General features: G+C 38.1%; 1 protein-coding gene across 2 annotated transcripts in view; it reads left to right on the top strand.

The window, feature by feature from the left end:
- Gmds (GDP-mannose 4,6-dehydratase) overlaps positions 1 to 26,342 on the top strand; it is a 615,427-nt gene that overhangs the window by 471,384 nt on the left and 117,701 nt on the right. For both annotated transcript variants that reach the window (XM_005335160.4, XM_078020438.1), the window contains exon 8: positions 24,433 to 24,551. In XM_005335160.4, the coding sequence (XP_005335217.1) occupies positions 24,433 to 24,551 (119 nt within the window). The remainder of the gene's footprint in view (positions 1 to 24,432; positions 24,552 to 26,342) is intronic.

Genomic DNA, 26,342 nt, shown 5'->3' with positions numbered 1-26,342 from the left:
ATAGGTGGAGAGGAAATAAAGAATATTTGAGCCTGTGTTGATTTTTGGATTTGTCATTGGTATCATAGACCCTACCAACTGTTCTCCTACCAGGCCTTCTCCCACTGTCGCCAGCTTGTGTTCGAAGTTCTTGTAAACCAGATCCCTTTCATGTTCACTCTAGATAACCTGGTACATGATTATAGATGCTACACTACCCTAGATTGGCGTCTCTGTCTTCTAAATCCCTGTTCAAGCTCTTTTCATTTTAAGAGCTAAATATAATTTGCAGTAAGTTCAACCATCTCTCAAATTGCAGTCCTGATTCTTACCCGCTAAGGTTCTCCAAGGGCCTCTGCTGCATTTGTAGATTGTCTTTTCTATTTAAATCATCCTCTGCCTTGTTCTCACTGGGGATGGAAAGGAAGGACACAAAAAAATATGTGTAAATTTCTGCAGGCATGCTACAAGAACTTCCTAATTATAAGGATATATTTTTCTCTTTTGTTAGCATATTCTTTCCTTGAACCACCCTCAGGGTTATAAAAAGAAAGAAATAAAAAGATTGTAGTCTTCTATTCATTGTCTCCTTTTGCCTCATTTTCCTTGTAGCAGTAACTGAAAATAGCCTGAGATTCTAGAGATTACGAAAGGGCAGTGTGTGTTTCAATACATATTGTTCTCTTTTCATAAATATCATTTTTCTAGCCCCAGTAAGCTCTCAGTAAAGCTACAGGTTTCTGCTCAGAGTGGTTCTTTCTGTGGCTATTGGAAGCCAGCAAAAACCTCTTCAGTGGCTCTTTCTTTTCTTGCCTACAATCTAAAATTTCTCCTGAGACTAATTGCTTCCTTATCATGCATTCACATTTCCTAGTTAACTCTTCTCTTTCCCTTTTTCACAAATTTCTACAATATTCATAGAGCTGGACTTGGACATTATACTATAACAATAGCTACTGGTAACATAGGATTAATTCCTCACTGAACATATCAGATCTTATATAGCTGTGAGTTTTCAGCTAGACCTTTCTTGTCTCTACCACTGTGTGATGCTTGGAAATTAGTGAATATCTCTTATTTTGTTTTTGTACAGGTAAAAGAGGAACAAAAAGATTCACATATTTCAGTTTTTTTTCATGAGGATCAAATGACATATTGGGAGATGTTTTGCAAAACATAGTGCTATAACTGTAGGGAATTTGCATCTAGTTTCCTTTGATGAATCATTTCTGCAGATTATGGTAGCTACTATTTTATGATATACTACTATATGCCATCTACTGTTATAGGCACTTTTTTTTTTTAAAGAGAGAGTGAGAGAGGAGAGAGAGAGAGAGAGAGAGAGAGAGAGAGAGAGAGAGAGAGAGAGAGAGAATTTTTTATTATTTATTTTTTAGTTATTGGCGGACACAACATCTTTGTTGGTATGTGGTGCTGAGGATCGAACCTGGGCCGCACGCATGCCACATCCCCAGCCCTGTTATAGGCACTTTACATACATGTTTTTTTTTCCATTAAAAATAAAAAGGCTGCAAAAGAAGCACTTATCCTTAGTTTACAGCTGAAGTGACTTGCCCAGCATCCCAGGCATTAAATAACAGCTGGGATTCAGACCAGAGTCTGTCTAAGGCATAGGCTTTCCTCAGAACTTCTCTCTGCATCCTGAATTAGGAGGTAGAGATGACCAAAGAAGCTCCAGCACAGTCATCCTTATTGAGATGCAAAGAAGCCGAACATGGTGCCAGACTCAGTGGCACATGCCTATATCCTGTCAACTTTGAAACCTGAGGCAGGAGGATAGCAAGTTTGAGGGCTGTCTCACGACTTAGCAAGATCCTATCTCAAAAAAATTTTAAAAACAAAAGGAGTAGGAATGTGAGAATAGCTCATGGGTTTAATCCCTAGTACCAGACAAACAGACAAACAAACAGGATTGGTCTGACTTTCTAGCAACTGACATGCTCCAGGTCAGTCATACTTTTTGACTTAAATGTCTGAGCTCTGAAAGAATATGATGTCTGAGTAACATGGAGGGGCAGTGTTGTTTTTAGCATGTAGAATATTACAAGTAACTTGATTTTTTAAATGACTATTTTACAAATAATTTACTTATTTAATTTTGATTTATTTATATATTCTATGCAACAAAGAATACTTAAGTAGCTTATTATTTTTGTTGTTGTTATTATTTTGTACTGGAGATTGAACACAAGGAGTGCTTTACCACTGAGCTACATCTCCCGCTCTTTTTTTTTTTTTTTTTTAATTTTGGGACAGGGTCTTGCTAACTTGCTTAGGGACTTGCTAAATTGCTGAGGCTGGCCTTAAACTTGTGATCTTCCTGCCTCAGCCTTTGAATCACTGGAATGACAGGCATGTGCCACTGTACTCACCCAGCAAGTAACTCATTATTTTGCATAGATCAAACCTGTCTGGGATTGCTTGAAAATGTGGAGGGGAATAGGAGGAGGGGACACAGTTTACATAAAATCACAGCTAAAACTCCATGCTATACTCTGTAGCAAATACTTATTCAATTATTACCTTAGCAGTTTTATTTTCTTACTGGATCTTCATTTTTAATAACCTTTACTAAACAGTTGGCTGGTAGCTTTTGGTATTTATCCTCTATCCTCATGAAGAAAATTTATAAGGATGCTTTTGATTAATTCTATGACATCTGGCTTTCACTTTCCTGGTATAAATTTCTGCTTTACCCTGAATGGTTGGCTCTCAAAACAGGAAAGCAAGTGTGACTTCATAAAACCAACAGCTAACATTTGCACAGTGGTTTCCCATTGACAAAGCAAGCACTGTGCCCTTGCATTGTCTCACTCGATGTGCTGGCAGGTTACAGACTCCAAATCACCAAGGAGGAAGCTGCAACCCCAGAGGCTCTCTGGAGCAGTTGTGTGGAGAGTGTCTCCAATTTCATCCTGTACCTGCTCCATGATCAGGCTCTCCACTGCCCGGACTCTCTTTGATATTCCCTTTGTGTCCCACACAGCTTTTAGTATAGTGCCTTAAACTAGGCCTTCAGTAAATGTATGCAAGATGGGTTTCACAAATGAGTGAAAGATCACTAGAAATTGTGAACTATGTCTGTAACTCAAAATTTTCTAACCTAGGGTCTAAAAATATCATGAATCCACTGCTGTCATAGGGGAAAGTATCATGTGTAGACTCACATGTGTGTCTCTTTCAAGGAAAAATTCATCTTTCTTACTTTTTATCATTCTCAAAGGAGTTCAAACACAAGTAAAGTTAATAATCACTTCTACAAAAAAAAATTAAATAGCCACAAAAAGTTTGAAGGGGTTTATTTAGCATTTCTTAACAAAAGATAATAATCGGCAGAGATTTAGATTTAACCTATGTGTTACTCAAGAGATATGAATATTTTGTGTCTGAGCCAACTGATTTTGGTTTGTTAGAGCTTAGAACTAATAATGTTGAAGCGTGGGCTTCATTTTTCCTGTTGGCTGATTAATAGTATAGTTCTGCGGTCAAGGATTTCACTGAGTTCCGCCAGCCATCTTGAAAATGCCAATGATGGGTTGAAAAGAAAGGCAGGAAATTACAGTATGCCAATCAATTCCATCCTTGCATTTCCTATGTCACTTGTTTTTATAGCTTCAGTGTGAGTATGACTTTTACTTCATGTGAGAAGTAACTCAGCAGAAGCTAAAACATCATTTTCTTTATTTCTCATCTTTGAGAGTGTTTCTTAGTAATTGAAATTCAGGCATTTTATTTACTCACAAGTTAAACTGTATACCTTCTTACACTGGATGTTTCTGAAAGAAGGGTCCATTTCTTCTTTATCTCTGTAAATCCAATCCTGGTGTATAGTATGTGTTCAGTTTGTGTATGTCATTGTGACGTAAAAGTGAAATTGTTAGGTTCACAATGCACAGAATCACCAAGTCAAAATAGAGGACTTTTCTAGGAACTAATTAGGTCAGTAGTTCACCTAATATAAAGTACAATATACTAGCAAATAATTTTATTACTCTCTATAGAATGTAATATGATAAGATATAGTAACCCATAATATCTCATCCTGGGCATATTATTCTTTATATTTTCTCTTACAACAGTCAAGGAATACTAAAATGAATTCAAAATGGAAAATGTCTAGATGTATACAAAAATGAAAAATACAAGCATCTGTCATTTAGCCTGTAAAATGTAATAGAGGAATAATAATTATGAGGTTCCATTTTTCAAAAGTGATAAATATTCAAATTAAACAAAAGATTTTAAAAATCAAAGCAAACTATAATATGAATTATGAGATAATAGCTAACAGAAACATTCATTCATTAAAGAATTCATAGACATTGTACTTCCTTTGTTAAAGAAGAAGAATTCTAAGGTATACATGTAGGTTTGGATCCTTTGACATTTTATCTAACATATTTTGTCAACCACACAGTTACACTGATACCTTTCTGGAGCTGTCCTTCCAATTAAGATTTTTAGAAACAAATGATGAAATTGTTATCCTTGTGCTTTTTGAACATATCTCATTAATTATACTATCATTCTAAATATTTACAATGTATTCTTTTAAACATTTGTAGATATAATAGAAAGCATATCTTCATCACATTATATGCCTTCCTAAATTGACATTAGATATTCCCATGTTTACACACATACATATGGTAATGACTCATGTTACCTATTAAAGTTTCCTGTTTCCTGATTTAAAAGATATTTAAAGGCCAAAGTACTGAAATGTTTATTTTTGACCCCTGGATCCTCTGCTTCATATACTAACACATAAACAGGCTAAATACTTATTTTAACACCATCAAACCCACTTTTTACCTTTATTATGAAACCAAGATTTGGCTGGCTGAGGTCAAGTTGTACACGTAACATGGATGGCATTACAGTCAGTGAACTGTCACAAAGAAAGTCAAAATATAAACACCGAACATTTCTACAGCAGCTCAGAGCTGGGATTAACTTGGATCACCTAGTCTTCTGCTTTTAATGAAATTCTCTCCCTTGTATTTTTGTGTTTGGGAGAGAGTCCAAAGTTATCTCATGCTAATTTAGTTAGGCAGTGCCCTCCGGGGATGTCACAGGCTTCCCTGACCTCTCCAGAGAGATGCAGTGAAGGGATGAGGAGAATTAAACATTCCTGAGAAATTGGAAAGCAGCAACCCCCAGAGAATTTGCAGAGAAACTCGCTCCAGACTCGGCTGCCAGAGATGCAAGTCACCTTTTCGGCACTTGCTTGACGTCTCTCTCCATCCCATCTGGCTTGACTCAGGGGTCAGTCTGGGGACTGGGGAGAGGTGGCAGTGCAGAGAAGAATTCTAGGGAGGTCCCGCTGTGGCATGTTCTGTTTTGTCGGGGGTTTTTTGTTATCTGGATGTGCACATAAGGTTGAAGTAATCCTTGATTTCTCTGGCTATTTTTTGTGCCTCGAACTCAGATTTTACTTTCAACAAACTGATATTTTTAAATTTCTCATATAATGAGCTTCCTGATTTTTGATGACTGAAATTTACGGGTTGTTGTTGTTTTTCATTACATAGGACTTCTGTGACTAATTATTTTGTAATTATATTAGCTGTTTTACGAAGGATGTTTTCTCTTGCACATTAAATGAAATAGGGGAGTAGAGTTGAAAAATGTGTTTCTAGTTTTAAAATCATATCCCCTTTTGTGGTTTACATTTCCTATATGAAGAATTTCACAAAAGTAGGAAAACAAGAACATTATTAAATTTGGGATCTATATTGTAAATATATCTAAGAAGCCACATTTTATAATTTGTCAATTTTATTTTCTACTAAGCTAGATAAAGTTCAGCGTGCCCTGCAGTGATGGCATAGGAAGGTTTGGGGGATCCCTGCCTGACTTGACACTTAGGTTCCTTGGGAGAAAACTTCACTCTCATCAGGGTCCTGTATAAGGAGGGAGAGCTAGGCAGAAGCAGAGGACCAGCTCTGGCCTATTGGGAGGCTGTGTTTAAAAGTTTGAATTTTTGTTTTTATGCAACTCTTGGTTTTTAGCATATCAGATATGCGACTCTCCTTAAATAGCCAAAAGATATGGTGAGGCTGGCTTTATCTTCTCATGTGGGGACCGTCTGCTGGAATGTCCAGACTCCAGCAAAAGAGCATGGACTGCTGGCAGCCTGAGTGAGCCCAGCCAGAGTCCTGGAGGCAGGAGTAGCCAGCCCTGTCTCAGACCCTTGTTCTGGTGCTATTTAAACTCAAAAAGTCCCTTTTCAAAGCAAGGTACTTTGTGTACTGGAAAGTTTGTTATTCCTGATTTCTGTGTAAAAGCAGTCATGTGAACACCCATTTCTTCATTGGCTTCCATTGTAATTCTCAAGGTTCTCTTCATCATCGTGACCTAGAAAGGTACTTGGCCTGCAGATAGAAGGTATGGGTTCTGACACGTGGCCTGTCTGCAGCCATCTGGAACACCTTCTAGGGAGTCCACATTCCTTATCTCTAAAGCTCAAAGGAAGCTTCCACAGGATCTTTGCTCCTGTTCAGTTTAGTAATTCAGTGTAGCTTCTCTATCAAAAATAGAAAATAACAATAATCATCATAGAATCAAGCAAGAATTCGGATGCACTGAGAGGATTGCTTTTAAACACAATCCTTTTGTAAAGGTAAGAATCGTCCTCTGCTTCAAATACCTGCCCCCATTTCACACTCAGTTTTCATAAAGTGCAGCTAGTCTGACCACAGTGATAAAGGACATGTGGCTAAGGTAGGGTGTTAATCAGGAGACCAGGCATGTTTCATAGGACCCAGGGAAAAGGCTTCCACACCTTGGCCCTCAGTGTCAGGGCTAGAATGTGGGACAGGGCAGAGGGTCCCATGTGGGGGTCACAGAAAGTGCCTTCCCCAGAACTTCTGGCTTTCTGGCTGTCTTCTAACACATCCTCAGTGTGCTGAAGGAGTTAAAGGACTCCAAGTTCTAACCCCCCACCAGGGAGTGTCTTTGGGCACCAGAGAGACTCTGGCACAGGATGTGTTTTCATGGAACTGCTTATCAAAACTAAGCTTCTGCCGTTTCATTTCAACGGGGTAGATTGGGTGGAAAACTGGCCCAGAGACCAGGAAATTTGCCTTCTGTTCCTGCTCGGCCGCCCTGTGACCCTGTTGCAGGTCAGTTCTCCAAGCATGTCTCAGTTTCTCCATCTGTAAAATTAGATGATGAAATGAATGAATGCTGTTTGTAAGAAACGTTGGGGGAATCCTTATTTATTTGCACCTCGACTGGTGGCAAAGGAACTCTTTCCTGGGCCTCAGTCTTGCTGTCTTCCTAGGTCTTATCTGTTTGAAGGGTTTTCAGACCACAGCCCTGGCTGCCTGTTAATGGGTTGTGTTCCCACCTAACCTTGTTAACACCATCCCAGCTCTAGGAAGAGCCGAGGAGGAGCTAGGAGCACTTTGTGCCAAAATAAACAATAAAGTTTGGAAACACTTAGACCAAGATAATTAGGAAAACGATGTTGAATAAAGGATGGCATTAGAGTTGCTAGTGTGCTGAAGTTAGAATTTGGATCCAAACAGCACAGTCTCCAGTTAACTGATCTCTTTTAAAAGAGTTTCTGTTTTATTTTTGTTTGGTTTGGTTTCTGTCTTTTAAAAGATTTAATTTGTTTAAGTCTTCTACTTACTCCTCAGTTCAGGCCACGCTTATGGGTTTTTCTTCTTCATTGAGAAATCGTGTTGGAAAAAATAACTTTGTCAACATCTGTTCACTATTTAAGAATACTGTTAACAAAGGAGTACTAACTAACAATAATGAATGCAGCTAACTATTCAGAGACAAGACAGCTCCTCAGGAATATCTATTCTATAATGTGAATCTGTTTTCTTAAAGTGAAAGAAACCCATGCATAGGATATATCTGTAAATTGCCAGCATTTTTATGCTCTTTTGAAACTTGAACACACCGACCTCTTTCAGGCAGGGAATCAGAAATTCTTAAGGATGGAAATGTTGAAACCCCAGATTCCATTCTAAAACATTTTTTAAAGGAATTAGTGCTCTGAAAAATGCTGTGTTTTTATGTTTGGTATGATAACAGCCTGTGGAATTATCACATCATATCTCCATGATCGCTCTGGAGTACTGATCTCTCAGGCATTAACCCAGGAATTTTCTCCAATAATATTATCATTTATAATAGCAATAACATTTGGTAGATCACAAAAGGGCTCTCAATATATTATCTGATGGGATATCTAAAACCCTACAACTTATGTAAGAAAATCAAGGGTGAAATAAGTTAAGGAAGTTGTCTAAAATCACAGGCCTGGTTAGTGGTAGGACCCAAAGCCTGAGGACTTCAGTCCAAGTTCTTTTCATGACAAAACATAAACACTGTTCTTTATCACTACCCATTTTTCTATTAAAAAAAAAAAAGACTTAATTTGGAAAGATGAACAAGCACTTAAGACCTTCATCTTTTGCCTCTGTGAATCGCTCAGCTCTTACATCCTGCATACAAACTTTTATTTTGAGTGCGTGTTTTTGTATTCTTTCTTCCAACACACCCCCAGCTTTAAATAACTGTCTCTCATCTTGTGTAAAAGTACATGCAGTTTCGCAGAAAGGCCTCCTAAGATACCAGCACTGTTGTCACTGGTGGGAGCATGATATTTTAAACAAACACACACACAACTTTTCTTTTTCCTTCACTCTAACCCTCCAGCCCAAGTTTTACTCTGAGGAATTGAACAAGCCAAGAAGCAGGCAGGCCTGGGTGCCTCTCCCTTTCTGTGGTCCATTGTCTTCTACAATCTCTTCAAGTTGGCAGGGGGTTGTTGGGCGGCACAGGGGCCTTTGCACCAACATACTGCCATTCCAGCAGATGGCGCTGTTTCCTCCCTGTGAACCCACCCAGCTGGGGGGCAATGTGCACACTTAAGAGCATCCCATCCCTTTCTCAGTGGTCCTAGCAAAGTTTTAGACTACTCTAACACTGAATGAGAGAGAGAAATACCTCGCGCAAATGGAGAAATTGGTTCTCTTTGCTTTGAAGTGCTTCAGGCCACCATGGGACTAGAATGTTCCATTGTTTCCCTGAAAGTAAACCTGCAGTTCATTTTACTGATGGAAATAACAATACTTGAATTTTTTTCCATTCCTGTTTTTTTCTGGAGTCAGTCACACACAGGACAATCTACGGGAAAGAAAGAAAAAAGAAAGGAGTGATGGTGACTGGTCCTATGGTCAATAGATTAATTCTCACACTGAGAATGTCTCTCACGTCTGCATATAAAATCTGTAGGCCTACCCTAAGAGTGAGAGTGGCTCACTGAGAGGGGACATTTGTTACCTGGCAGACATTGCACTCTCAGGGGAGGCATAGGGTTTTATATTTGTGCCCTTGGAGAGTTGATTTACTGAATATCACTCTTAAAAAGTCTTAATTCAGTGATTCTTCAGCCTACTTGCTGAACTTAAAACTGAAGTATGGACTCAGAGCTGAATTCATTGTTTTTCATTTTGGCTAAGAGAATACATTTCAGGGGACAGAACAACAGGACTGGCCTACTGGGAAAAGTTTCTTTCATTTACTGGCATGTTTCTGAATGACCCCATGGCCCACATTTGCCAACATCTCAGCACATCCTGAAACTCCGGCAGCACAAGTTGCCCTCTCTCACCTAGGTTTTCCAAACTCCATGACTGATCTCAGAAATAATGTAGCAGAAATGAGATCTGAAGAGTAAGCCGAAAGTATGAATACCATGTATGTCTACTGGCTCATTTGCAAGAGCAGTAAAATCAATATTCTGACTGCACACATAGTCGTATTTTAAATTACCAGCTTTTTAAAATATAAATTTATGATTCTTCAGAGCAAATGTTCAGTAGTTCTCTTTGATACTATTGAGCTATAAATGAAATGATCAAAGTTTCCTAGAGTCTCAAAGTAAAAACAACATTTTGGGGGGAACACAGTTACAATTATATTTTGAAATCTTATCAGTTTGATACTTTATTAATAATCTTTTACTCTATATATACAACGCAGTGAAAATACCATCAGATTCTTTGAATGAGCATGTGATAGGAAGTGAATGTTCTGGGACATGGTACACTTCATTTCAGAGACCCTGAAGGTTGACCATTTTCCAAGGAAGATTCAGATCCCAAAGCTAACATCTCCCTTCTCATGAACCCCTCTCACAGTGCTCTTTCTCTGAAGGTTGAAGGCTGAAAGAATGAAGCACAAATCCTCTCCTGGCCAAGAGGTTACATCATAAGGCCTGTGTGATCAATAAGAACATTGTGGCGGTGATTTCATAGCTGATTAACTTACGTGTGTACAAGCCAACACTTGACTTGAAAGGCTGGTCTGGCTGCTCGCGATTCAAGCGTGGCCTTCGCCAGCCTGCCTGGCACTAGCTCTGGGCTGCTCTGCCCTGACCGCAGCCTGGGTACAGCCCTTCAGTTTCGTCGTGAGTAACCCATCAGCTGGAGTCCGCGCCTCTGTGAAAGGGCATTTTGTCTTTCAGGCAACACCAAATGACAATATAATTAGTGCTAGGGTGGGAAAAATCCAAATTGAAAAAATGGATACCTGGTCATGGACTCTTCAGGTTTCAGAGGACAGCAGATGTGATATCTTTGTTTTTCTTAGTAATTGGAATAGATGTGAACAACTACAAGCATCGGAATGCTTAATGATGAACTGACGCAGAAAGACAAAACTTAACAAAAACTGCCCTGGTGTTTCTCAGTTCACTGTTGAAGCATATTGTGTTTCTTGGCTTTTCTGTAATTGGTTTATATTATATTGTTTTTTAATTCATGTCAGGATCTTAGAACTTCCTCTTTGAGTTTTTGTATTCCTCGTTGCAAACTTTCTGTTTCATTTTTAAGAAAATGAATTCGTATAGTTGGAGTACAGTTTTGTCATCTCCTACGTTGCTTTTAATCTTACCAATTGTGAAGTAAATAAATCATTGTGTACTTGGGGGGAAAAAACTGGCAGGAAGGCAGAATATGTTAAAGACTCTTGCTTTTCATTGCTAGTGAGATTTCCCAACTGGAGCGTCTCTGTTCTATTTCGCCTCTGGCTAGCATCTGAAGATCAGTAATAAAGCTCTATGCAAATACTTTCATGTATTAAAAGAACAATATTTTGACACTCATTGACACAAGCAAAAAAATACAACACTAAATTAGTGTTCAGGAAAACAATGAAGACATTGTTCATTCACATGAAATGAATGTGAAAAATGTTGTGTTATATTAACAGAAAAGGGTGCTTCTCAGAGCTTCGCCTTTAGCGTTTGCCTCTGAGATGCTGCTTACGGTGTTGTATGGTAACAGAGAAGTTTCTTTGGGTTAACAGCCTTGAACAGTCATTGATACTTGTCAAACTACTGAAAATGTTTGTTACTGAAAAAAAAAAAAAAAAAAAGCTCACTTGCCAGTGTTTGATAATTTCAGTTTCTCTATTTCTCTATAAAGATTTTTTAAAATATTTTTGGATAGTTTAGAATTTTCAAATACTTCATAAGCTTAATATTTTGCAAATGTTAATTTGTCATTAACTTGCTTTTCTACCTTATCTTGATTTTATCTAGAATTGTATAGACTTAAGTTTTTTTTAAATCTCCCTTGATCATCTGTTTACTTCTTAATCAAATTTGTGGACACACTCTTGATTTTTATTTTAAATCAGGGGAACAAAAGGGATTTTGTTGTTGTTTTTGTTGTTTAGTTTTCAGTAATGAAGACAGGCCCTTACTGAGAGGAAGGGATTTCCCTAAATTATTCTTTGTGTATCGATGTGTATTTTTGCTGCATATGGCTGTGTATACATGCACATACTGTGTAATTTCTTTCCTCCCATAGCAATATGTTCATATATAACTGTGACAATCAATATTTTCTTAAATGTAACTGGCTTCCCTTTTTATTCATGTTGATTGCAGGCCAGCATCTAGGAAATCTTTAGGACCAGCTCGGGGCCAGGCAGGTCTCACACAACTCCAGTGCTTGATGCTGTCTTGCTATTTTAGACTTTGTGTCTCTTCCTACAGATGTCTCTGAGACTCTGATTGGCCCAGAATATGCTAAATTCCCGTATACAATAAGGGGGTTGGTAGGGCAGGAGGCACAGGGACAGATTACTGTTTCGCCCCTTCAGCTAGAGCAGTGGGTGGGGACAGTATTACTTATCAGATGGAGGGCTTAGAAAGGACCTATACCTGCTGGCTCCCAGGTACTACCTGGAGCCTGTGTCCCACAAGTCTTTCCTTAAATAAGATGCTGGACGGTAAAATCTTTTTCCTATATAAACATTGGAAGTCCCCAGGCCCAGCACAGTGTCTGCCTTGTCTGTCACTGTCTAGTATATATCCATACTCTAGCATAGTGCCTGGTACCTGCCAGGCACTCCAGAAATATTTACTGACTGCTGGTTGGTCCCCAGGTTAGTGTATAGCAGTTCCTAGCCAGCATTTGTATCAGAGTCTCTGCAGGAAAATGCACATGAGCATAATGCAGAAGAAAGAATAGAAGGTGAGTCGAGACTGTAGTCCCAGCTCTGGCACAAGTAGGTATGTGACTTTAGGCGAGCCACTTAATCTCTCTGGTTTCAGTTGCTTCATCTTTAGAATGAGTTGAACTAAATGAGAACATCTCTGAGGCCCCTTCCAGCTATAAAATTCTGTGGCTCTGACTAACAGACTTGGGATTTAATTTACCCCACCCTATATCCTTCCCTCCCCTTGCCATTTATGGGTGCAAGAATTTGGTCATGGAGATGAATTTGATTCTCCCAGGCACTAATAGCTCCCTCAAACTACGTAATCATTTTTGTCATCTTCATCCTGGTGATAAATAGTAGTTCTTTAGCACTTCCTATGTCCCCGGCACAGTTCCAGGCACTTTACATATGTTAGCTAATTTAATCCTAAAATCAACCCCATGAGGTAGGAGTCTCATTTTACCAAAGCACCGGAAGATTAAGTAACTCCCCAGAAGTTGCCCATTAAGTAGCAGCCTGGAGTTGAAGCAGTGGTCTGATTCCAAATCTGCCACTGCCCAAACTCTCAGTGTGGTTCCTAGAGTAGCTGCCCTGGCTTCCCCTTGGAACCTGTTACAAATGTATGCTCTCTGTTTCAATCCCAGGCCTGAATTGGAAACTCTGGGGCTTGAGAGGACCAGCAATCTGTGTTTTAACTGTCCAGATGATCCTAATGCCTGTTAAATTTGAGTACTCCTGCTTCCTTTCTTCAACACTACTTTTTACCAGACCTATAAATGCTCCTTAGGTGTTAACTCCCAGGTACCCCAGCTGGAGTGGGGAGTGTGATATGACTGCCCATCTGTGGATGAATGAGGCAGGTACTCAAATGCCAGTGCCCGTGAACTAGGAGCTACTTGTACTGCTTTTGAAGTTTGCTTTCTCTCCTAGTTACCAGTGAAATAGCTATAGGAGTCAGGGGGTGGAAACAGTTACAAAGGAGGGAGGAGAGGGGCTTATTCCTCCAGTTATGGGCTGGGGAAAGTGAGAAGGCATCTCCTGGCAGTGTCTCGGCAGGTTGAGCAGGTAGGATTAGGTATCACATCACATAGTTGAGTTTCCCCTCCTACCTTAAAATGAAGCAGCTTCTCTAGCCCTGCACTGTCCACTGAGGCAGCCACCAGCCTCCTGTGCTTACACTCAGACTGTCACTCTTCTGAACTGAGATGTACTATTGAGTGCAAAATACACATTGAACTTCAAAGACTAAGTATTTAGTAAAGGTGTGTCAAGTTTCTCAATAGTGTATTATATTGAAAGAATAACATACTCAATATATTGGGTTAAATAAACCATTTAAATCCACTGCACCATTCTTTTTACTTTTTTCATGTGACTAATACAAATTTTTAAATTACATATATGTGGCCCACTTTATATTTCTACTGGACAGTGCTATTGTACACTAACCTTATGAAGTTGTATCTGTTAGTACATGATATATGTATTATGGCACTGGGGATTGAACCCACGTATGTTGTATCCCTGAGCTACACCCCCAGCCATTTTTATTTTTTTTTTATTTTGAGACAGGGTATCACTAAATTGCTGAGACTGACCTCGAACTTATGATCCTCCTGTCTCAACCTCCCAAGTTGCTGGGACTGGCTGGGTGAGCTACCACACCCAGTTTGTATATAGTTTTAATTTACTGGTAACAATGATTGCCAACACTGGAAAGGAGAGACCCACAGCAAGGCCTAGAGACCCACTATTCAAGGGCCTACAACCATCCCAGAAGTTGAATTCCCAAGGTCAGAGTCAGAATCAGGTGGTCAGGACAGGCTTGCAGGATAAGATGATGGCCAGGTCAGAGCTGGCCTCCTAGGAACAGGTTTAGGCAGCATTGCCAGGAACCAAGAGCACAGAGATGTCCATCAGGTGGTCATGAGTGTAAAGAAACTTCCTCCAGCATACCCAGGGCTTTTATATTGTTCCTGTTGAGCCAGGAACCAATTCTAGTATGGCTTACCTGGGTATTCGAGTGGGAGCAGGTAATTGGAAACACCTGGCTGAGGTAGGTGGCTGGGTGCGCTCCAGGAAACAACAAACCACTTCTGGGAAGTATGTTGTGACAGTAGTGATGTTTGGGCCAAGTTAAAATATTTGTCAAATTACAGTGACCTGAAAGAGTGCTTCCATATTCTAGGTGCCATACTGTGAATTATTTTCACCCTCATAGAAACCTATCATTGAGCATTGTTAAATACAGATGGACCTTTCCATAGAATCTGCAAGTCAAAGCAATAATGCTTATATTAAAGACAAATGTAGTAATCTTGCTGTTGTATTAAATCATTCTACTGACATTATAGTCTTCAGGAGATATCCCTTTGTGGTAGTCTCTTCATAGAGATGGCTGAAACAATCCCACCCATCCTGCAGGTCTTTTGCAATGTGTCTTTACTGATCCTCTTGTCATGGGGGAGACTCTATTTCCCCTTTGCTTGAATTCAGACTCAACCCTGTCACCAGTAGTATGCAGAGGAAGTGACCATGGTTGACTCTTAGGCCAGGTGTTTGTAAGGCCTTGCAGCTTCTGTTTGCCTTCTTGAGAGCTGACACCATGTAAAGAAGCTTGGACTAATTTAAAGAATGGCAAGACACCACGTGGGGTCTGGGGAAGGACGGCCATGTGGAGGAGAACTGAACCAGCCAGGCCTGGGAGAGAGGCCCTCATGGTCTCACAGACCCATCCATACCCCCATAGCCATAGAGAGGCCCTCATGGTCTCACAGTACCCATCCGTACCCACCAGGAGCTAAGATAGGCCATGTATCCTGAGCCCTCCTGAACTCCTGACTCTAGAATCATGAGCAACAAAAATATTACAACAACTATGTTTTGACATGGTTTATCAAGTCACAATAGAGAAGAGTATCAACCTTTCTTTGTTCATTTTTCATTAAGGCTCTATCACACTTGTACCCTGGGGGTACATGTGATGGCATAACTCTTTATGTACTTGCTCAATATACCACAGTGAAGCCCACTTTTATGTAATATTGTAATGAACCAATGAAATGAAAGCATATGTGTAATTAAGTAGAAGACCAGAAGAATAAGAGGATGGAGAAGGGGGAAGCGAGGCAGGGAAGGAAATTATGTTTTTTACATATATGAATATGTCACAATGAACCCCACTATATATATAATTATAATGCACTAATAAGATCAATTTTTAAAACCTCACAATATATTATGCCAAGCACTATATTCACTAAATTATACAGGTTTAATCCTTTAAGATATTGTCCTAAAAAAAATTGTCCTAAAAGTGAATGTATAGAGAAATATTGCTTTTAAAATATTGAACTAAGAGTATTGTCATTCAACACTCTTTCCTTGAAACTCTGTGAAATCAAGAAAAAGGATAAAATGGCAAAAAGGAAACTTTATTTTCATTATAACAATAAGATATGCCATATTTGAATTCCAAGATATTAAGCATTTGAGACAGATGCTACAAATTTGGAGAAAAATAATGGAAGATGCTAAGAATTATTCATATAGCCTTTAAATTTTGCCCACAAAATACTGACATGGAAAAAGGCAGGGAATACCCTTATCAATACCTGCTGCTGCACTGCAGAGTGGCAAGAGTTGCTAAAGCCCAGTATTATTGTCTATGGCACAACCTCCTAGCAGAGGGACACTGCAGATCATGGGTCCTGGGTGAAGGTGGAGCAATTGCTAATTGCCAGATAATACTGCAGCAGTCCTGTGATGTATAGGCCATTCTGTAAGCCACACTACCCAGCAAAATGCTGAGAAACTTTGGCAGCCCTGTCCTGGTCCAAAGTTGGAATGAGTTTGGTAAGAGGTCTTGGGAGCAGTCTACAGTGAAGCCACAGGTGGCCTCAGTGCACTTTCCTGTTCCTTCTGATAAATTTTTGAGCACAGCCAGCCTTGTCCAAGTGTAGTAATAATTAGGAAGGTGCCACCCAAATATTTATACCTTATGGCAGAGAGGGTGAGGGAGTGAGGAGAGAACTGTAAGAAGAGAAGAAACATCATTGAAGCAGATGAGCAACACCCATCAAGAGGCATTATTCAAAGAGGACTACATAGCCAAGGAAATGGTGTATACCTGTAATCACTGCAGCTCAGGAGGAAGAGACAGGAGGATCACAAGTTCAAAGCCAACCTCAGCAACTCATCAAGGCCCTAAGCAACTCAGCGAGACCCTGTCTCTAAGTAAATTTTTTTTTTAAAGTTGGGGGTGGTGCTGGGGATGTGTCTCAGTGGTAAAGCTCCCCTGGGTTGAATTCCTGGTACAAAAACAAAAACAAAATTTAAAGGGCTGGCATGTGCTCAGTAGTTAAGCGCCCCTGTGTTTAAACCTTAGTACTAAAACAACAGTAACAACAAAACACTTACGTCCCTGAGCTCAGGTCATTATTCCGTATAGACTCAAAGAAATTATAGCTAACAGGTTTCTGATAAGTTTACTTAAAGCCAAGGTGGGGAAATTACAGTCTATGGGCTTTGTAAATAGTGTTTTGGAGTCATTTGTTTCTATCCTGTCTATGTCTGCTTTGTGCTGTATCATCAGAGCTGAATACTTAGGAAAGAAAATGTGCCCATGAGCCCAGAATATTTACTGTCTGACCCTTCAAGAAAAAAGTTGATATCCCCTGGATTAAATAAAATTATGTAAAGAAATATAAAGCAATCTGGTATTGATCAGGAATTATACAGAAGAGAAAAAGGAAATGATATTGTATTAGCTGCAAAATTTAAAATAAATGTTTTTGAAACAATCATGTGAAAACAGCCTTGAGGAACTCACATAAAATAATATGAGGAAAAAAACATTAAAACGACTAGATAGGAAATGATAGATATAGAAGACACAACAACAGAGATACAACATATGCATAATTGGTGTGCCTGAAAAGAAATAGGGCAAATAGAAGAGATAAATATACTCAGAGTTAAAAAAAAAAAGTAACTAGATTATATTATACTAACTGTTCTGTTAACTAAAGTAACTAGGATCTGCCTTCTAAAAGAGCAGATATCCCAGGAAAAAAAATTTTTTAGAATAATTAACACACAACTAGGAGCTTTTGGGTTTCATATTGTTTTTAGGAAAGAAAAAATGAAACCCAACTTTGGATTTTGGACTGGTATGGATGGCTAGAATAAGGATAAAGGTCAGGGTCAGTTTTTATGTAGCCTCTTTCTTTCAGTATGTGTGATATCAATGTGGAATGATACACTAACAGCAAAAATACAAGCAGCAAGGGCTATATAGCTTTCTAAATTGTATTGTGTTATTTTGATGCTTTGATTAATTTATCATCTATCAGCTTTGCCTATTCAGTAACTTTTTATCTTTAAAATGTCTGAAGACCTTTTATGAAAGGAATCCATATGTCACAGTGTTTTTGTCCATGAAGAAAACAAACAGATGGAGGGCTCTGTTAAGTCCAGACTCTGATTCTGTGCTATTTGATTTAATCAATGTCATTTTATTTGTTTTGATAAGATCATTTGATTCTTATTTCCCAAAAATGTCAGAGTAGAAGTACTCTCCCAGGCTGATCCTGAGACCCATCTGCATGAGTCCCACCAAGTCTAAGGCCTGGCCTTCCACAATACCCCTTTGAGGTGCTGACCTAAACTATATATTGCAGGCCAACATCATGAAAATAGTGACTGGATACTGTTTAACAATGCAGTGTGTGTTAGTGGACACACTTGGCATCCTTTATCTGGAACTTTCATTTCCATGGGTTCAAATTCACTTTTTTGTTTGTTTGTTTGCGGTACCTAGGACCTTGTGCATGCTAGGCAAGCATTCCACCACTGAGCTATAACCTTAGATCCCATGATTTTTGTCAGAATTATTTCATATACTTTCCCCTCTGAAAAAGAAAACATTTACATATACATATATGTGTATATATAGTTGTATTTTAAAATTTGTTTTTATGACAGAAGCATATAAAGCACAAAAGCACAAGGCTAAAAAAGCAGCAATCAAATACACATAGTTAAACATAACCTTGATTAACAAATCTTGTTATTCATGGATGCCAGCTCAGTTAATAAGTGTTTGTGGTTTGGATACTGAACTGCAGGTTAATGGCAAGGTAGAAGCAATTGTAGAATCTAGACTTTTAAGACAAACACACATCATACCCCAAAAGGCATGCATGGAATCAGGTGTAGTCAGTCGGCTGTGGTGATGTACTTTGGGTGTTCTCCTTCAGTGGTCCAGCTGTGAACAGCCACCAGAGCTGGCGACTTATCACCAGGGGCCTCCAGAGCCACTTCCGCATTCATCATTTGATCCTATGAATAGGAGAATGTGAGACGGGCGTTTGTATTTTAAAGTTTTCACATTAAAGTTCTATTTTGATCTCTATTAGATTTGTAGAACAAAATGGATTAATTTTGTAGTTACAAGAGAGCATGTGTACAAATCTAACTAACATTTATATCTATCTCAACCTCGTCATCCAATATCAATCGAATGGAGTCAGATTTCCCTTAATCCTCGTGTGACTTAAAAGTACAATGTGATATGAAAACTGCATTGTTCATTTGCCATTGAGAGACATTTTTATGTTGAAGAATCTGAAGCTCTGGTACATTCCTTAACTGATTTGCTTCCCTCCCTGTGGGATGGATAAAAAGGCCTGGGATTTTTTCATGCACACTGGTAATCAGGTCAGGACTAAAAGTAAATAAGTATCTGAGGAAGTGGATAAGTCAGTCACATCCTTAAAGGGCACCGAAAGAATGTGGGAAGACTCCGTCCTTTTCCTCCTTGATTCCTTGAGAGACAAAGAGAGAAGACTGACATCTAAAACATGTAATCTCAAAACTGCTTCTCCAGTCAGAAGCCAAAGCTGGGTGGCGATTTGGTCAGACTGTGGCCCGGCTATGTCATGGGTCATGTGGTCCAGCATGTGAACAGGAAGGTGAGAATGGGTGAACTTTTGCCTCAGTTGTGCCATCCATCAGAGAATAAATGGAGCAGATCAACGTATGCAGCTGTACACTGAGGCGAGTGGCCGAGTCCTCCTCACAAGGGGCCTTTGTCTCCTGAACATGATCTGGCATTATGATGGGGACACATTCACCCTCAGCTCTGTGGCAAATTACTAACCCATTATCACACCAGAACACAGGATCATTTATCTTCTAATCCAGAGTGTCACCTGTTCTTCATTTACCAGTCAATAACCATTAATTATGCTCAGTGGAAATTTAAACAAAGCCCTTTCCCTCTGTTAAAACCAGTAAACTATTCAGTAATAACAAATAAATCTGGAATTGTATATCCTTTCTCTTCCCATTCCCAGACTGGAGTCTGGTACAATATGAACCCCAGAGGAAATGCCTAGAAATTGATAGGTCAGAGGCCATAGATAGTCTGATGGAAAAGAAAAGGGCGGATTCTTGGCTCTTGCTCTTGTGCAACAGAGGCTCCTACTAATCTTCAGATTCCTGCCAGGGACTGGATCCCACATTTAGAGTGATTCATCACTGATGGTACCCATGTTTCCTCCTCTCATTTTTACCAAGCCCTTCTTTTGTTTCACATGACTAAAAACAAGATTTTTCTGTGAGTACTCTACAACAAAGTGTTCCTAAAGAAATAAAATCAGCTGAGTAGTCCTGAAAGACCTATTTGAAATGTTATTTTTAGAATGGAAATTTGAGTCAGATACATTTAAATGAATTTACCCTTTTACATCTAATCCCTCCAAAAAATATTCACACAGAAATTCTACCCAGAAGCATAATTTAATTTTTCCTTTCCTAAGTATTTAATTTTTCTTATTGAAAATTGATGAAAGCCAAAACCAGTTTGTATGTGCATGCCTGTGTGTAGGTGTATGCCTGGGCACAGGTACATGCTTGTGCCTGGGTGGGAGAGGTGGGCAGGTTAACTTTGTTGGGAAGGGCGACCAAAGGGCACCTAAGGCCCAGGGAAGCCACTGTGCCATGTGCAGTTTGATCACAGGAAAACCCAGTGAGGCAACAGGAACTTATTCCAATGGCTAGACTTGGGACCCTGGTCCAGGATCTGGAAGGCCAAATTAGCATTTCCAGATGTGAGGAAAGAGCAAATACCAGGCTGTGATGACTCCACATGTAGGCACAGACCTACAAGGAGCACCCAGCCCTCTGCCAATGCCTGTGGACCTTGGTGCCTATTCCAGAGAGCACCTCTCTGTTTCTCCTCCTCTCAGCCCCCAGCACTTAACAGTGTACAAGGGCCACCAAGCCATGTAGACTGCATCTGTTGCATGAACTGTCCCCTTAAAAAGGAAAGCTTATATTCTGTGCCTTTGCAATCTGATCAAGCCTTATCAAACATTAACATTAATTAATTAGCATTCAAAAAGTGTTGTATCTAAGTTCATCAACTATGGTCTCTTAATGCAAAGTGAAACTGCAAATATTTCATTAATGTGACCAAATCTGTCTATTCACCAAGATTATTTCTTTTGCCAGTTACTATATAGTAGATCACTCACTCAAAAGGAATTGATATTGTCCCATTAAGCATGCTACATCTCCATATCATGGAAAATTGCACAAACTCTGATCTTCAAAGAACAAAAGTTTCATTTAAAATGATCTGATAATAGTCCAAAAACATGAATACCCATAAGAAATAACTTCAAGAAAAATGGGAAAAATTTTTATTTTATTTTTAGAAGGTTGCTACAAATTTACAAATATGAATGAATAAAGAAGGATTAAACTTTTTTGGTAGCATTTTCCAAGAGAAATTAGGTTGGCTTATTTTAGCAACCTATTTTCTTAGCTTTTCCAACACCAGGTAGGGAGACACCAATCAAAATGGTATTCACTAAATGTTAGAACAAGAGTTCAATGCACATATCACTGGGGACTATGTTGGAAGAAGCACATATTCTTTTTTATAATTTTTAAAATTTGTTTTAATTAGTTATACATGACAGTAGAATTCATTTATGCACTTTGATATATCATACATAGATGGGATATAATTTCTCATTTTTCTGAGTGTACATGTTGCAGAATCATATTGGTCATGCAATCACATACATATACACAGTAATAATGTCTGTTTTATTCTACTATCTTTTCTGTCCCCACATTCCCTCCACTCCCCCCTCCCATCACTTCCCTCTACCTAATCTAAGGTAATGCTATTCTTCCCTAGTGCCCCCTGTCTTATTGTGAATTAGCATCTGCATATTAGAGAAAACATTCAGCCTTTTGTTTTGTGGGATTGACTTATTTCACTTAGCATGATGTTCTCCAACTCCAACCATTTACTGGCAAATGCCATAATTTTACTCTTTAAAGTTGAGTAATATTCCATTGAGTATATATACCACATTCTCTTTATTCATTCATCTACTGAGGGATACCTATGTTGGTTCCATAGACTAGCAATTGTGAATTAAGCTGCTATAAACATTGACATGACTGCATCACTATAGTATGTTGATTGTAAGCCCTTTGGGTATAAACCAAGGTGGGATAGCTGGGTCAAATGGTGGCTCCATTCCCAGTTTTCTGAAGAATCTCCATACTGCTTTCCATATCAGCTGCACCAATTTGCAGTCCCATCAGCAATGTATAAGTGTACCTTTTTCACCACATCCTTGCCAATATTGATTGTTGCCTGTATTCTTGATGATTGCCATTCTGACAGGAATGATATGAAATCTTAGAGTAGTTTTGATTTGCATTTTTCTAATTGCTAGAGATGTTGAACACTTTTTCATATATTTGTTGATCAATTGTATTTCTTCTTCTGTGAAGTGTCTGTTCAGTTCCTTAGCCCATTTATTGATTGGGTTATTTGTTTTTGTGGGGTTTTTGTTGTTGTTGCTGTTGTTGTTTTGGTGTTAAGTTTTTTTAAGTTCTTTATATATCCTAGAGATTAATGCTTTATTGGAGGTGGATGTGGTAAAAATTTTCTCCCAAAATGTAGGCTCTCTTCTCACTTTATTAATTGTTTCTTTTCCTGAGAAAAAGCTTTTTAATTTGAATCCGTCCCATTTATTGATTCTTGATGTGACGTCTTGTACTTTAGGAGTCTTGTTAAGGAAGTCAGATCCTAGGTCGATGTGGTGAAGATTTGGGCCTATTTTTTTTTTTCTATGAGGCACAGGGTCTCTGTTCTAGTACCTAAGTCTTTGATCCACTTTGAGTTGATTTTTGTGCAGGGTAAGAGATAGAGGATTGATTTCATTTTGCTACATATATGAGTTTGGAAGGGTTCCCTCCTTTTCTATTTCATGGAATACTTTGAGGCGTATTGGTGTTAATTCTTCTTTGAAAGTCTTGTAGAACTAAGTTGAGAATCCACCTGGTCCTGGGCTTCTCTTGGTTGGTAGGCTTTTGATGGTATTTTCTATTTCATTACCTGAAATTGATCTATTTAAATCATTTGTGACCTCCTCATTCTGTTTAAGCAGATCATATGTCTCTAGAAATCTGTTGATGTCTTCAATATTTTCTATTTTATTAGAGTATAAATTTTCAAAATAGGTTCTAATTATCTTCTGTATTTCAGATGTGTCCATTGTGATATTTCCTTCTTCATCTTGTATTTTAATAATTTGAGTTTTCTTTTTTTTTCTCTTCATTAACATGGCCAGGGGTTTATCTATTTTATTTATTTTTTCAAAGAACCAACTTTTGTTTTGCCAGTTTTTTCTTGTCTTTCAATTTCATTGATTTCAGCTCTGATTTTAATTATTTCCTGTCTTCTGCTTTTGGTGTTGATTTGTTCTTCTTTTTCTAGGGTTTTGAGATGTAGTGTTAAGTCACTTATTTGTTGACTTTTTATTCTTTTAATAAATGCATTCAATGCAATAAACTTTCCTCTTAGTACTGCCTTCATTGTGTCCCAGAGATTTTGATATTTTGTATCAGTGTTTTTATTTGCCTCTAAGAATTTTTTTATTTCATTCCCCCCTTTTTTTAGTTGGGCATAATACCTTTATTCTGTTTATTTATTTTTATGTGGTGCTAAGGATCAAACCCAGGGCCTCACACATGCTAGACGAGCGCTCTACCGCTGAGCTACAACCCCAGCACCATTCATCATTCAACTGTGTATTATGTAGTCTCTATTTGTCATAGTAGCTTTCTATTTTTTATTTAACATTGATTTCTAATTTCATTCCATTGTGGTGGCCTGTGACAGTTGCCACCAATCAGTATCTCAGAATGCTACTGTATTTTTGCCCAACCAGATTCTTTGTTCCTCTAAGAAATTACACCTCAGTAATACCTTCATATTGATCACAGTATGGAAATTGAGCACCTGACTATCAACCTGAACCCCCTCATTCTGGTTTTTGTTGCCTGTCAGACAACTTTTTAAAATAGTAGTATTCTCTATTGTTGATTGTTTCTTCATTAATGGTCCTTGTTTATATTGCTTTTTTGATGGTTAAATTTTCAAATTTTATTGTTAAGAAATGAGTCTCTATTTTTGATGATTTAATGGATTTGATTTATAATCTGGGTTTAAATACTTTTTCTTGTCTGCCCTTTCTGACATGCTTTTGGGACTGTTTCTTCATACACATACTATAAAAAAGGTTATTTTCACAGATATTATTAGATATCATGTTCCTTTAAGTTGAGTTCAAAGAACTGCTACATGAAAATCTTCTACAATGTTTAAGATTAAAGATTCCTTCTGAGTCCATGCCTCTGTGACTAGACCCAGGCATTCATACCAAGATGTTCCCCAAATATTTCTGATGCACATTAAATTGTAAGAACAATCATTGTAGAAGTTAGACTATTGTAGTAAATTTGCACTCCTTTTCTAACTGCACATGGCCATAACTGATTATATGCATTTGACAACATTGTATTCCCAAAGTGGCCATTGAGTATGACCTTCAGGTGAACTTGCCTCTCTCTCTCTAGGCTATGTGGCTGATGTTGCAGAACGATGAGCCAGAAGACTTTGTCATAGCAACTGGAGAGGTCCATAGTGTCCGTGAATTTGTCGAGAAATCATTTTTGCACATTGGAAAAACCATTGTGTAAGTATACCTGAGGTTGATTGCTGCTTTTTCAGAGACATTTTCTGGTAGGTGTGCACACAAGTCTGCTCTTCACTGGGGTTTTGTTTTCTTATCTTCCCTTTCACTCTCATAAAATCAGAACAGAAGGTTTCCATGTGGGGCATTGCATGCAACCCCATTTACATTGAATGTCAGCTGCTTGTCAGCATTTAAACCTAGTCTCTTCCTAATTTCTTTTATCTCTCTTATTTTAAAATGTTTTTAATTTTTAATTTTATTTTAAATTTTTTTATCACAGTGTAAATACCATCTTTTAATATGATTCTACTGGGTCTAATTGTACTCTTTCTAGACCAATGTGATAATAATTCCCACATTTTACTACTTCCATCATATATTTTTTAAATTTGAAACCATCAAAAGCTTACAGAAAGGCTTCAAATACATTATAGTCTCCTTTTCTCTAAACCATTGAGGGTAAGTTGTAATCTGGTGCCCAACGATCCTGAACTGGTGTGTGCATTTCCTAAAACAAGATATTCTTCTGCATAAACACAATACAACCATCAAACTCAGGAAATTCACAGTGATGAATTACTCCCACCTAATCATCAGATCACATTTGAGTTTTGGCAGTTTGGCTGATGCTCTACTTTATACCAAACCGATTCAGTTTATAATCATGTACTACATCTACATATTGCATTATACAAATATTTAAGTCATATTTTATTAGTTGAATATTTGAAAGATGTGTGGGAAATCATTACAGATGATATTTTTATTTTTAATGATTTTTTAATTGTGCTAAAATATAGGTAACATAGAATTCATCATTTTAATCATTTTTTTGCATTACAATCCTTATTACACATATAGAGCACAATTTTTTGTATCTCTGTATATAAAGTATGTTCATGTCAATTTATGCCATTATACATGTACTTTTTTGCATTACAATTCTTAATACACATATATACCACAATTTTTCATATCTCTGTCATTTTAATCATTTTTGAATATACAGTTTAGTGGTATTAATTACCTTTACATTGTTGTTTAACCATCACCACTATCCATTTTCAGAATTATTTCATCATCCTAAAAAGAGAAATTTGATAACCATTAAATAGTAATTCCTCTTTCCCTAGTTCTGATAACCTCTGTTCTACTTTCTATCTCTATGAATTTGTCTATTCTAGGTACCTCATATGAGTGGAACCAACAGTAGTTGTCCTTTTATGACTGTCTTATTTCACTTCGCATAATGTCTTCAAAGTTCATATACACTGTAACATTTAACATCTTTTTAAAGACTGAAAATAATATTATTTTGTGTGTATACCACATTTTATTGGTTCGTTCATCTGTTAGTGGATACTTTTGGCTTCTGTGAAAAATGCTGCTGTGAATATGTGTTCATGAATATGTATTTGAGTCTCTGCTTTTGATTCTTTTGGATCTGGGTTTAGGAGTAGCATTTCTGAGTCATATGGTAACCACCAAACTATTTTCTAAGATTCATTTTTTTTTATTGTTGGTCGTTCAAAACATTACATCTAATTTGATATATTTCATAGTTTGATTCAAAAGGGTTATGAACTCCCATTTTTACCCCGTATACAGATTGCTGAATCACATCAGTTACATCAATTACATTTCCATTGATTTACATATTGCCATTCTAGTGTCTGATGAATTCTGCTCTCTATCCTATTCTCTACTATCCCCCCTCCCCTCCCCTCCCCTCCCTTCTTCTCTCTCAACCCCCTCTACTGTAAAACACTTCTTCCACTTGTATTATTCTTT

Source organism: Ictidomys tridecemlineatus, chromosome 8 (genome assembly GCF_052094955.1).
Source record: "Ictidomys tridecemlineatus isolate mIctTri1 chromosome 8, mIctTri1.hap1, whole genome shotgun sequence".
Lineage (NCBI taxonomy): Eukaryota > Metazoa > Chordata > Mammalia > Rodentia > Sciuridae > Ictidomys > Ictidomys tridecemlineatus.
Note: the sequence above shows the minus strand (reverse complement) of the source record. Positions and strands in the feature narration are given on the sequence as shown.